The sequence below is a fragment of the Ammodytes marinus genome (assembly GCF_949987685.1).
Source record: "Ammodytes marinus genome assembly, chromosome: 19".
NCBI lineage: Eukaryota > Metazoa > Chordata > Actinopteri > Uranoscopiformes > Ammodytidae > Ammodytes > Ammodytes marinus.
The window spans coordinates 11,811,557-11,826,356 of record NC_137223.1 but is presented as its reverse complement, the minus strand read 5'-3'; the positions used below and the strand labels follow the sequence as shown (position 1 = coordinate 11,826,356).

The window sequence follows — 14,800 nt, the reverse complement described above, 5'->3', positions numbered from 1 at the left end:
AGGGTCTTGTAGTTTTTCCCCCCTTAGTGATGTTTAGTTGTCACCAGATAGACTTTTAGGAAAAATATTATACAACTTGACAAAACATATCTCAAGTTCCCTCTTCTGGGGCTTTTGAGCATATCACATGACTTTAATAGGCAGAAAGAGTTGCTATAGAAGATGTTAGATATTGTAGATGTTCAAAATGATGATTTGAAAATACAAAAAAACTAATCGGCAAAATCTCATGTCTCCCAAAACCTAATATAAAACATTTAATAGGTTTCACAATAGGAGAAAATTGTCTATGGAAGTTATACTGCAGGACAATAAATGTTTTTGGCTTCCTGTGATTAATTCACTTTGCTAAATGCAGACCCAGCCTGGAATTGAGGAAAGTAAGGAGCATTAAGGAATCGTAATTTCTTTGTAAATAGAAAATCTATATCCTCTCAGAGTGGCTCCATTGCAGTATGCAGCATTTACTATATTGCACTAGTTGATGCCCTTGCAAAGTTTGCCTCTTCAATGGGAGTTGGAAAGAGACAGGGTGAGAGAGGCAGTGTTGTCTCACGGCCTCAGCTGAACCTCGCTGGGCTTGATCTTAATTGAATGGCAAGGATTTCCTCTGTATTGATTGAGAAAGCAGTGCAAGATGGCAGTGTGTTCTTTGGCAGCCAGCCGTCAGCATTGAAGGACAGCCAGTCAGCTGCCATGCCCATCAATTTAACAACCTTTGATGTAAAGGTGGCAGGACCCTACTACGTCACTATCTCTCCTTCGTGTTTCTAATTTGTGTATGAGATCTGAGGTGTTTGACCCGGATGGCCCTGTTTAGTTACATAATCGGCTAATTTATCTTTAGGCTGACATTTCTGACAGAATTTGTTTAAATATTTAATGTGGGATGAGCTCCTTTTGGGGGTTGCATTAAAATGTATGCATTTGTTTGAATACCTGAAATCTAGATTGTGTGACATCTGTTTAGAAGAAGAAGATTAAAAACTTGTGTCAACACTGAAACATTTATAATAACATGAAATCAACATGAAGGTGAAACGTGAAGTTATTTTTATTCATCTATGGATGCTCTTGCATAGAAAAAGATACTTTAGTTTTTAGTTTTTTTTGTGTTATAAACCTTAAACTGGTCATGTTAAGCTTATCAAACACCCATCAATAATGAAAAGGGTAAGGCAAGGTTCTTCGTCATAACAAATAGTATGTGGTTTCAGGTTTTGTCTTCACCTGCATGTTTATATCAATTACTAAAATACTCCCCATCAATTGTTACAAAACCATTAGCTGTAAAATAATATATGACGCTGCAATATTAAGGATATAAGTTATATGCTTCTTACTGAACGCTAATTTTTGCCTCGAGAGTAACTGCGGCATGTGGCTTCTTTCCAAGAGCTGAGGACTCACTCCTCAAATCATTACACACATACACTTGAATGGACAAGTGAAAGTGCAATACATAATCTTGCTGTTTTGTTTTTCTTTTAACACAGTACCTCTTAATTTAATATATGTATTTTTGCATAAATGTTTCTACACTTTTAAATGATGCTAGTTTGAGTGGGGCTGTAAACAATATTCCGTTGTGTTTTACCGTATGCAATGAAAATACAACTATCTAATCTAATCTTTTGTGGTCTCACAAATCGAAATAATTTAACTGATTAAATCAGCTATAATTACATAACTAAAATCAATACATTATGTGAATATTTGGCTTTTACTCAATAATAGGATTTCATACTGTGTGCATCAATTGTCTTACCATAACCTCAAATGCTGTACTATTGTATACCTCTAATATATATTTCATTTCGAGTAGGAGTGACAGCGCAGTATGTTCCTGTTGTAGTCCAGGCAGCTAGGAGCAGTGTGATTGAACTCTCCATCCATATAATTACCTTCATTAATCAGCACAAGGACTGAAAGATGTGCAGCCTCTTAGCGTTCTGAGTGTACCCTTAGGTCAAGCAGTTCATTTTCTTTTCATGTCCATTTGGTTCTATTTGTGGTCAGCCCCCTTTGGCTATAATAGTTTTCTTATTAAAGACCAGGAAGTAGTTCTTGTAGCCTCTAGTAATCTACCATTAAGGCTATAGAAGTGTGTTCTCTCATCCAGTTTCTTAGTGTGTAATAGGATTCTATGAACACATTTGTTCCAAAATTTTAACACTTTGGTTATTTGTCAAAATAACCTGAGAAATGTATGAATACATTTTTTTTGTTGGGTAATTTGGAATCAGCTGAAACAAGCTGTGAACAAATATTGACTGCTTAGTGATCAGTTGCTTATGTCCCCAGCCGTTAGCAAACAACATATTTATACATATGAAGTTGTATATATGTCCACCTGGCAAATATAAACCCAATATTCACTCTCTTTTAGCTCTGTTTTTGGTCTACCATCTGCTGAATGAAATATCTGGCTTGACGTTTGGTGCTGAGCAGGTCAGGTAACTTTTAGAGCTTTTTCTCTGCAAACTAAGAGAGCTACCTACTGCGGCCGGAAACCGCCGCAGTAGGTGGAAACACCACTAACACAGGTATGGTTCTGGGTCTGACTCTGGTTCCGTTCTAGATTCTGAGAACCTTTGTGCTTTCATGTGAACCAACCCACATTTATTCCAGTTTTAGTAGAACCAAAGTTTAACTCCCCTATGTCATGATCTTGTGCTACTCTCTAACTTCTCCTGGATGTCGGTTTGTGTCCAAATCTCAACCAAGCATTTAGTTTCCTTGGCAGAACACTTTTTCTTTACTGCCTGGACATCGTCGCTGCCTTTGTCTCCTTCCTTCTTCTACTTTTCGTCATCACAGCTTAGACATACCCCTTGAAGATATCACAGTTCTCAAGAGAAAAAAAAAATGTTTGGTTCGACCTGAGAAACTACTTTTCAGGTTCAGAACCAATTTCCTTTTTGGTGTGAAAACTACAGCCGGTTAAAAAGTAGATTCTGGAACCGGCACGGAACCTTGCCAGTGTGAAATCTATGTGAGAGTGGTGACAGTGAATTTAAACAGTGAATGGCGGCCAGTGAAAAAGTGAGCTGAAATTAGCCAAGATGCTCCTGAGGCTGCAGATTCGGTTGATAAATCTCATCATTGCTTTCACATTATCATTTTATGTTGTTATACTTATATCAATTATTGACGTTTTTCAATGGAATTCAGGTTTCCTGAGCATGAAAGCTCTTTGCTAAAGTATAGTCACTTTATAACAATGCTGGTACAATTGTATGGTGAGTGCCTTGCTCAAGGTGCACCTCATAGTATTGATGTTGGGGGGATCAAGCACTTTCAAACCATATTTTTCATGATTTCTGCTAAAAATGAATCCGTTGTTTGAAACACTGATCCCATTTAATGTATTTTCTGACCAGAAAAGGCTTAAGGGTGTTTAGCTGCAGGAAAGCAAGATTGTCATTGTCATTTTGCTAATCATCTTTAGTCTTTGAGTAAGCACACCAACATCCTAGAACTTTTTGCTGTGTGCATCCAGCCGTGGCAGTTGTAATCTAAAGATGACATTTTGTAGCTTGATGGATCTGGGAACCATTTGCAGCTCTTGCAGGGGAGGGAGGTTTACCATGTCACAGACTGCTTCTGATGAATTGCGAAACACCTAAACACTCATCAAATTTATCTCACGTCACGTCCTATTGACCCACAGCTATTCGGCCTGTCTTTGGAATAATAATTTGACCTTAGTGAAATCTATTCTGATGTAAACGTGCTTGCCTTATCACGTTACTGTCTGTCTGAGGATGGTGTAGCAAGGGAGCTAAAAAAATTCAAGTGTGTTTCAAATTTGAGAAGTAACAGGAAAACCACCGGTGACCTACTTCAGCAAATGAATTGAGGAAGAAAAGAAGGCTTAAGTGTTCACTTAATGTGATCGTTTGACTTCTCTTTTGGTTGGATTTCACCACTTGTGTGTGGACACACACACACACCCTCCGTCTAATCAGATGGGATGATATGTTACTCCAGGTTTGTCCCTGCCTGTAGGCCTCCCATGATTTGTCAGGGCTTCTGCTGAGGTGGACGCCTTGCACGCATGGGGTCCTCTATTATTTGAAGCTGCTCAAAAGCAATATGCATGCAAACTAAGCCAAGAAAATCCAATTTGTCATAGGAACACCATATAAATCTTGAGTCTATGGTCCATGGCGGTGTACGAAACTTGCTTGACTGCAGAATTTTATTTATTTAATTTCTCTAATATAGAGCTCAGCTGTGCGGCAAATTATAAATGTTTCCTATAATTTACTCTCAGACATGCTAAACCTACACAATGCCAAAGCTCACTGTTAAGAAGAACAACCTTTAGTCTTCAAAGAAGTATTGAAGGCATTGTTTAAAATTAAGATATTCTTCAAAATTCTCTGAGGCTGTATGACAGCTTTGATTACCTGCAGAAATTTCGTAACTATATTTGTAATGCATTTCAACAGGTAAATACTTGTATGAAATACTTCTGTGGCAATAAATTAAGATGAAAAAAACTAGCTGGACATTTAGGTACACAACTAAAATTTATTTAAATAATATTTGAATATGTGCATTTTAGTTTGTATTTTTGAAGACAATAAGGGCTTGTCTTTCCTTAACCAGCTATTAAAATATTGCAGAGAGGACATTTGTCTGAAGTGATACCCCAGCAGTTGAGCTTTTATGAAGCTCTTAAATAAGTAGACATTTGCCAACTTTTACTAAATCTATCTATTAAAAATAATCTGTGTGTCATAAAATGAAACCTAGACCCACTTCAAACTTGGCTGAGGAGAAGAGGAACTAATTGAGCAGCAGGAATTAAACCACGAAGGGTGATGATAAAACATCAAGAGGGCAGGAATATCAAGTGATTACACACACCACAGAACTTTATAAAACAAGTGAATGCAATATCATGTAAAAAATTACTGTGGCTTTAACTAGACTAATGTGTCTCGTCAGCATTCAGGAGAAGCACACATTCATGTTATTATCTGTAATAATGTGTATGAGTGCTTTTTGAATCATACACAATTAGTAAACCTATACACAATGAATATGGTCTGAATCCTGACTTCCCCTGCTGAGGCAGCACACAGTGACTTGATTTTGTCTGTATTCTGTAGCTGAATCGCTGTTCAATGGCTGTGGGGACTTGGACCTGAATCTCAATTTATTTTAAACATTTCCTTAATCTGGAAAGCAGTCTGGCTCCCAGTGGAACTTGTGCTCCTGCCCCTTAAACTGTAGTAGATCGGGTCCATTAATGGATATTAGGACATCATCTCTCTTTCTGTCTGTCTCCTACACTCCCTCGTTATTTCTGTTTCTCTTCAAAGAAGAACAAATATTTGCTTAGTTCTTAGAACTACGTTTCGAGGAACTTTTTTAGCTCCAACTCCAGCGTAGGTACTCAGGCATCACCAGAGGAACTATAGTGACATAACTATACGTTGATTGGTCGGAATCAGTAGCCGATATCGGCAACCGCCATTTTTATGCAAAAAATGCGACACAAAACATAGCATAGTTTAAAATAGCTTGTCTTCTTTCCAAGTCCTTTATAACGGTATATCCCACCAAACACAGCAAGCATACAGCTATGTCAGCTGTATCTTGTTATTGTTCTTGTTTTTGTATGTCGTACAAGTTACGTTGTGAGTCCTACAAATGTGACGTACCGCCTTCTGATTTACGTCACTTCAGGGGTTTCATATTGGCGGTGTGAATACCAATTAAAAAACTTCCCCAGGAAGTAGCAGTTCCTCTCCAAAAGGCTTCTAGAAATGTTGTGTCCAAAGACATATGGATTTGGGACTGTGATACCTCCAGTGAATGTCCCAGTCAAATATCTTGGTAGACAGGAACGGTGAACAGCCTTGACTCTTAATTATTTTCTTTTTTTTAACATAATAAGTAGAGATAGTGAATTAGTTAGTCACATCATTTTCCCAGCATATATATAGAGAGATTTGTTAAATCCCTTTTATCTGTTTGACTTGTGAAGCAGATTCTTAGATGGAGCAGCGACAGACTTTGGGGCCAAACTTGGTATAGCTGTCCCATGAACGAGAAATGCAGTGGGAAAAAAATGTGGCTGTAAAACTAAGATGTCAAGTTGCTAAAAAGCAAATGTCTCACTCCTCCACCTCTGTCACTCTCTCCTTCTCTTGTTTACACCTGTTTCTGTTTTTGGCTACAAGTTCTATTTTCTCCTCTGTTACTTTCACTTTGTAGGCCTCTCCTCGGCCTTAAATCATTTTTCACACTTGCAAATTCTCACAATTCCTTTGGCCATACATTGTTTTAATCAATTTAATAAGAGGTTAGAACATACCGAATAATAATTAAATTATTTAATGTCACTGGCTTATGGTTGACAGATCACTTATGCTTAAGATCTGTGTTGGCTGTTTAATTCCTGACCTTGGATCCAAATAAATACACCTACTTCACAATTTTGGGATCCAGGCTCAATTAATTTTTTTATTTTTATTTTATACTGTGCTTTGATAGACATCAACAACATCAACCCATATCGGGCTTATCAAGTTGTCGTTTTCTCACATCTACACTGATTGATTGATTTTATCCGACCATTTCATATATAAAAACAAGAACAGCACTCTGTTACATTAAAATACATAAAAAGCCAGGGATAAAAACACAAAAAACCCCGAAGGCTTATTTCCATTGTGGTCCCTATCTGCATTTACTTTGCTCTCCCATGTTGTTGGCTAAGCTTCACTTAAAAGACGTCGCTATACCCGCACTTAGCACCCTGCCTGACATTTACGAGAAACACGACCTCCGAGGAGTCAATGTAGGCCGACTGCACACTGAGACAGTGTGAACAAGGAGACAATTGGCAGTTTTTTAAGCCCCAGGCCTGTCTTGCTCCTTTTCTTCTTAAAAGTTGGCCCTGTTGATCCCCACTGAGCATGTGCAAAGCATGCGTGTCAAAATAGCAGCGCTGAGGGATCGAGCAGATTCACCTTTTCTCAAGTTCACATTGGTGGCAGCGCCGGGTGAGTTGTGGGAGTTTATTTGGCACGCCACAGCATCTGTAGAACTCGGGTTTCCAGACACACCTGTAGCTGTCTGTCAAAGGCCTGTCTGTCAAGGGCTGTCTGCTTGTTGGTGAATGAAGTAGAGGATGCAGAGAAAGATTTGGGAGTCGGTGAGGGTCCTTTGGAGAGCCAAGACACGTCCAACAGTGCCACTAGGTTGTTTTGACGGAAACACGTACCATAGTGATTAATGATATTTCCTTTGCTAGAGTAAGGTGGGGACCTGTCCTGTAGAATCCTGGGGGATATCGAGGGTTTAGTAAGGACGGGTGAGGCCCTGGTTGGGAGATAGCAGGGTCAAGTTTCTGCTCTAGGGCCCTATACATAGTACTGATGCTGCTCCTTAGCTGTCTAGCAGATGGTCACACTGCTGCCTGGAGGATCACTTTGCTTCAGATTCACTGGATTCTCTGGCTTGGGATCAAGAAAGGGGTGCAAATAGAGAGACAGAAAGTGCCTGGTTATTTCACTTGTTTTTGAGATCAGATCAAAGTGGTTGGATTTTTATGAGCGAATGCACACACTATGTATCCATTCTTGACATCAAAACATCCCGATACATATTGTGTCTTACATTTGTATTTATTCAGAACCATTATTATAACCTTTATTTTACAAGGTTAGTCTCATTGAGATTAAAATCTGTTTTTCAAGAGATGCCTGGAGACCTTGCCAAGATGGACAGCAGTACACAGTAACATTTACAAACATAACATACCAGATAGAATACAAGTTCAAAATGCTACTTAAGTGCAATTGGGAAAATACTTGATTAAAAACATTCACAGACTTCAAATTCTTAACAACGGCTCTAAATTAATTATTATTATTTTTTACGATGTTGGCATTATCATCCATTTTGCTCCTCCTGCTATTGTTTCGGGCTGCTCAGATGATTGGATGCAATCAAGACTAGAGTAGAGTTTGTTTTATCCCCAGTGCAGCTACTTCTGGGTCTGAAGCTGCACTATCAAAATGAGCAAAGAAAAGCCATGCTGCAAACACAAGTAGTATGCAACTCATGGTGCCATAACAGCTGAAAAGAAAGAGGTGTACTTACTTGATTTGGTGACAGAAGAGGTGACAAATCTTCAGTCATAGTGTGGCAGCCATATTGAGTTTCCCTATCTGTAGCTTGAAACAACGAGCTACGCTAACTCCCATCACACATTCACAAGGGAAGCTACAGCAGTGATTCAAAGCCATATTGTTGTTGCTTTCTATTATCCGTAATCACTTCCCTGAAGCCCCAAAGTCGAGGTATTTAAAATGCTGCGGGGTATGGATTGCTGTGCCAGCCCTGCCCCTCATTTACTTCTCTGTGACATTTAACTCTCCTGCTGCGCTTTATACATTAAAAGTGCTCGTGGATAGATTTTTACTGCAACAAACTGACTACGGTACATCTTTTAATGAGGTTGTTGATTGATCCCTAAGACAGAGGAATTTCTTGCCTCTTTTTGTAGGTTCAGCTCTTATTAGCTTCTGTGATATTTAGCCATTGGTGCAAAAGCCCCTTTGATCATAATTTGTTTCAGTTGTATTGTTTCTTTAAGACAGCTCTTTTGTTTCTGTGGGATAATATTTTTCACATCTCTGAAGCAAGAATTACTTATTTTGTGCAGTGATTGTTTATCACATTTTACCCCTCCGTTAAAAGTAATCAAGTATAAAAAGCTGTTGATTTGTTCCTTCAACTAATATATTTTATTCTAAGATTTCACAAGCACAGCTTCTTACTGCTTGCTTAATGGGTCAAAGTGTGTTATTGTTAAGGTTGAAGACGAGTCCAGTCAGTAGTAGCCTTTTTTGGTTTGTTTGTGAACACCTCCCACATACAGTAGAAAGAGATCGGGATTTAATTTCTGTCCAACACCAACACATACTGGAACATCTCACCTTAAATGAAACAAAGGCCTCCTACAATGTCAGTTTCGAACAGCTGCTTAAAAGGCCATGCATTTGTTCCATTTCTCTTGAAACCAATTCATCATCTGTATGGTTCAACGGGGTGCACTGATGATGAAAAAACACTTGTATTTTTCCTTAAAGAAGGACCAAGCAAGGACTTTTTACTTAGCCATCACTTAAATGTTTCTACTTTTGGATCCAGATTGCAGTTGTTTTAAACGTTATCGGGGTTCTGTTATCTAGCCTCCAATGAGTCTGTGTGTGCTGTGCAGCCTGTATCTAAATCTACTGAATTAATACTGCTGTGCAGGAGGTAGGAGCCACAACCATGGCAACCATCAGCTCAGATTAGTGTGGGACGTGAGCTGGCAGGAGACTTGCACTCACTTACACACACACACATGGAGTTCACAAGTGTGTGTGTGTGTGTGTGTGTGTGTGTGTGTGTGTGTGTGTGTGTGTGTGTGTGTGTGTGTGTGTGTGTGTGTGTGTGTGTGTGTGTGTGTGTGTGTGTGTGTGTGTGTGTGTTGCCGAAAGAAGCTGACCCTCGGGACCCTGACAGATACAGATGTTTATGTATTGGTTGCACTGATTGAATCGAGGTTTTCCTTCTCTCCCACAGAGATACAAAAAGGCTGTGTAACAGGTTTAGAAACAATATTCCTCCAAGCTACTCTGTTGTTATTGATTGATCTAGTTTGTATTCTTCTCTTTTCTGCAGATAAAAAGGTTGATTTTTCAAATTTGATAGATATTCCCCTTTTATCCTACTTCATCAAAAGTATATAAATATGCTCTCTGCATGTGGTTTCCTTAGAACTCTTTGTGTCTTATTGTATTACCCCATAAAATGACAATTATACATGGGAAAAATGCCTTTTTTGGTTTTGTATAATGCTTCACATATTGTAGTCCTTTTAATGTAGTAATTTTCTTATTGTGTTGCATCTAGCTCCTCTGGTTAACTTCAACCAGGAAGCCCCTGCCCCATAACATAAAATCAAAGGGTTGATATTTATTGTTTCTTTTATCCAACATATATGTTTTGCTGTCAGCAGTGACCTCCATTAGTCAAAATTGCTTATATTTTGATTCCGAGTGAACGTGGCACGAGAAGCAACAAATCTGAGCTAATATAGATTATTTTCTTCTTGTCTGGTCTTGTTTATTTTTGGATAGGTCACTTTCAAAAAAAATTTGGCTTTAACGCTCCTCTCTCTCTTTTCTGGCAGGATGACGAGGTGGTGCTCCAGTGTGTGGCTACTATACAGAAGGAACATCGTAAGTTCTGCCTATCTGCAGAAGGACTCGGAAACCGCCTGTGTTACCTGGAACCCACATCCGAAGCTAAGGTGAGGGTGGCACACAGCTTAATCTAGGTTCAAATTTCAAGGCCGCTGTAGATATTAGTAAGTAATTGGAAGTCAGAGGCAGTTTGACACGAGACAGGCAGATATATCAGCTAAGTTAAGTTATATCAATGAAATTTAAGCTCTGGAGATATTTCCTTCTGAAATATATTGGCTGAATTCTAGTTTTGACAACTCTTTTCAAGCTTTTGAGCCAGTCTAAGTGCGATTTGTCTCTTAAATGTTACTGACCACTATTTCACATACAATTACTATTATTATTTCCATACAATTAACCTTTTAACTTATACATTTAGGTCAGTTTGGATAGGATTCCTTTGTTGATATATCACTTGGAGTGGCAGGAGCTGCACAATTCAAACTTTTAAATTAGTTTTTATATTAAATTATTATAAATGTAACTGTTTATGCACTAGGCCAATTATTAAGCTAACTTTTTAACTAACTGTGAACCGTTTAGCTATTACTTTTAGCTTACAATAACAATTTCTTACTCTGAGGTGTTTCAACCATTTATTTACAGTTTTTTTGTAGCTAACTATTTCAACTATTTATTTTTTGTGAAACTTCCACAATGAACTTTTAGCTATTTCAGCCGTTAAGCCAACCCTGTTAGCCAAGTGTTCCCTTCTACTCTTAAGTAAACAACTTACAGACTATTACTTGCAACACATAATTAGCAGGTGTTACAGGAATCCAATTGTGGATATTTGTTTTCTTTTATTAAATCGTTATCTTTTATATTCATCGAATACGTTGAGATTTTCCCAGGTACCTGCAAGGGTAGGCTACCCCACGGGGATCAAGGAATTCTAGTCAAGAACCATGGTGTTAGTAAATACCTAGCAGGTTGATGGAGGAATACTGCTCTTTTGATGAAAAGACAAATGAGTATTCACTAAATCTTATAACAATATTCAGCAGAGACCTTCCGGAAATGTAATTAACTGATTGCAGCTCAGCATGATATAATCGGCTCAGGTACGAATATTACATTTTGTGAAAATTAGACATGGGACCAGAAATGTTAATTCTGCTGAAGTTTGACAACAGAAAAAGTTGGAATTAATTACAAACTCTGTTTTCTTGTCATGTTGTTGGCCCTTCTCACAAACAATAATTACATCTCACAGTAGGAATAAAACCCTTAAAATGTTTTTATTGGGACTTATCCTGATTTATAAAACAGTTTCTCCTGCGTAGTTAGATGCACTAAATGATGCTATAACGAAAAGTCTGCAGTGCAGTTGTGTTCCTTGGCAGTCTCTCTTAGAATATAAATCAAAGAGACACTTCTGTTGATCCTTTCTTTCCTTTCCACATGCTCTTATTGAGATGAGCTTTCTTGTCAAATAATCGGGATGAATTGGACTCTGTTCAGGCCCAATGGTGCAAAGTACAGCTATATAAAAACAATCTCAAAATGGATGCCTTGGTTTTGTGGATAAAAAAACAGGTCCATGGATCATGTTCTTACTTCTACACTTTGTGCAATCCAGAAATTGTTTATGGGGCCTGGGCAGACAAAACAACATCACATCTGTTATATAGAGGATGGTATTATGACCACTTTTGTTCTTAGAGAAGCATTTCTCATTTGTGACTGCATGTTGAATATTTTCATTGTGCTGCTGTGAACTTTTACTGTGTACTGTGTTACTTTAATCAGTTTATTTCACAAGATCTACTTTATGGTCATCAAAAACTAAAAAGTGAAGTATTGGCTTTGGAGAATATCCTTCTTATAATTGTTATACAGTATATGTGTTTATTATGTGACTCATTAGTCACAGCATATTCACTGATATTTCTGCAACATTTGAATGGGGAGAGAAAGTAACCAGTAATGCAATTGGATAGTCATAACAACTTATATGTGTATACTGATGACATTCTTATTTTTTATATATGGCTTCAGACTTTCTTGAAGTGTTAGAGGGATTATCACATGATCACTACAGAAAAACTCTCCTATGTCCCCCTTTTGCATTTGGTTATGAACATTGCATATGAAGAAAAGCCTAGTGTGATTGGGCCACTAAGAAAATAACAGTACAAACTAAATTTGGGCATGCGTGCTTATTTGTGTTCACTCGCCCATGCAGAGCACCCAGGCAGACTATCACAAACAGCTCTCTCCTCTCACCTTTTGTCACGGTGACAATGCTTGGGTCTACCGTTGTTTTTTAAAATGTGGCCGAGTTTTCAGGGTTTGTGGCCGACAGCTTACTGTTCTACATGAGGGGAAGAGTTGTCATCAGCTGGCTGCTCTCATCTGTTGACACCTCATTTCCCAGACTGTAATGAAGCATGGTTGCCCGCCCGCCACTGCTGGTACAGAGAACTGAGGCCGGAGTGAAACTGGGAGATATTAGGTCAGATTATAAATTTTAAGTATGTTGCTCCTCATATGTAGGCTACTACAATAACATATTTAAACCTTAAACTTGGAACAGTACAGTAGTATAATTTATTTATAAATGAATATCCAGACAGTCATGGATTAATTCAAACTTGGTGCAGTAATGAGTATTTTAGGACAGTTTATGTGGGCCTATCTTAAAATACACTATTGTGCCATTGTTCATCATTAATGAAGTAATATGTGCACAGTGCAACAGTGTGGCTCACTGAGACCAATAAAGGCTATGCCAGAGACACTTTCAAGTATAGGATCAATTCCATGTTGTTTTTTCTCTTTGCATTAGATAAAAATTGGATAAAATAGCTTAACTTTTAATGTGACAGTTCTATTTAACATTTTACAATTAGTCTTTCCAACTTACATGCATTTTGTTAAAGGAAAAGAGTAAGTTTATTACAACGGTAGACGACCTTGAGAATAATAATTACATTTATTTAATGTATTACATTTACTTGATCACTTATGTATAACTTGAATATGATGCAAGGCACTAGATTCTCAAATACTGTTTGATCTTTTGAAGGATAATTTTTACAGCATACATAATTCTATTGATTCAAGCCCCCCTATTAAGTTTGGAAAAATTAGACTTTTCTAAAAGGTCACTGTGACCACTGAGACAGGCCTTTTTCTATTTTGAGACCATGGAGAATGTTCAGTATGTCTGCCCTACCCTGAAAGAAGAATGTTAATTGTAAAGTTGGTGGTGAATAATTCATTAGAGGTGTAAAGTCTGCAGCGGGCTGCAAATTATCGCTGTAGAAGCAGGTCACTTATGACACCACAGGCCAAGCTGCATCATGTTATGTTGCCTCCTGTCGAGGCCAAAGTAAATATGCTGAAGGTTTGTAGTGACACAACTAGATTTTGAAGCAGTCTCTTATAAACCTATTTTTCGATTAGGTTTCCTTCTTAATCTTATCTGAAGCAATTCAATCATAAATATCTGAGTGGACAGTGTTTGTGTTGGTTGTGGCTCACGAAAGTGAAAACATGCAAACACACAGTGCATGTTTGTGTTGAGTTACAGAGCAGCGCCGGGCTCATTATCACCCAGCAGACCCCCCCACCCCTCACATTTCTCACTTTACTGCAGAGGTCAAGGGTCAGCCGCTTGTGTTACAAAGTCAGAGAAGGCTCCCATCCCCAACAACTTATTCCTCTTCTGTGTTGTGAAAGACTTGAACCTGTGTCTTACGTGAATGGCCTTTGTTATGAAATAGATTGAAAACAGTCTTAAAAATATTAGGATGATTTAATAATATGAACTCATATGAGGTTGTTGGAGCTATTGGGGCATGGTATTTGTTTGTTAACAAGTCATGTCGGCAGTGTAATATAAATCAACAGTGCCATCTAGCACGTAATGACGTAAATCATTATTTCATAAATAATGACAAGCAGATGTAAGTAATCATCAGTTCCCTAGGTCTGACTCTGACCTGCTTTTGAGTTGCCTGTAATTTACAAGCATTATGTAATCTCAAATGGCTAATTTTTATTATGTAATGTCGTCTCTTTGCTTGAGCTCTTTGAATGAACTTCAGTTGTGGACTATCTCTGATCTCTGAATAACCTATGATCATCAGTTATTACTGTATTTACTGAAACACAGCATACATACACTGAAAGCTTATAGCCAAATGTAAACAGATTTGCTGAGAGTAAAAGTTGTATATGTACCATATTAGAGAGAAGAAGCAAACAACAGTGTGTGCATAGGAATAAGGTGTAGTCAAACTAATTATTGGTCTTCACACCGACCCGAGCCGCACACCTTTTGACAGCCCTTCTCTCTCACCCTCCCCAGCCATTCATTAGTTACACCAGGATGGGAGAGAGAATTCGCAAGTCATCAGTATTATTTATGAGCACCACTCCTCACTGTGCTGTTGAAGCCTTACAGTTGGTCTCTTGTTTCAGATCAGGGCCAGCAATTCATTTACGACCAATTACAATTGTGGCGATATAGAAAATGTAGATCAAATGTGACACTTAAATGTGTGCAAGCATTGGTTTTACAGTAA

At 38.1% G+C, this 14,800-nt stretch overlaps 1 protein-coding gene across 1 annotated transcript in view; it reads left to right on the top strand.

Annotated features, from left to right (window-relative positions):
• The window catches only part of ryr3 (ryanodine receptor 3), a gene marked incomplete at its 5' end in the record, with an annotated part of 127,253 nt that overhangs the window by 6,847 nt on the left and 105,606 nt on the right, over nucleotides 1-14,800 (top strand). Inside the window, one exon of the mRNA XM_080048252.1 lies at nucleotides 10,211-10,330. Coding sequence (XP_079904378.1) covers nucleotides 10,211-10,330 — 120 coding nt within the window. The remainder of the gene's footprint in view (nucleotides 1-10,210; nucleotides 10,331-14,800) is intronic.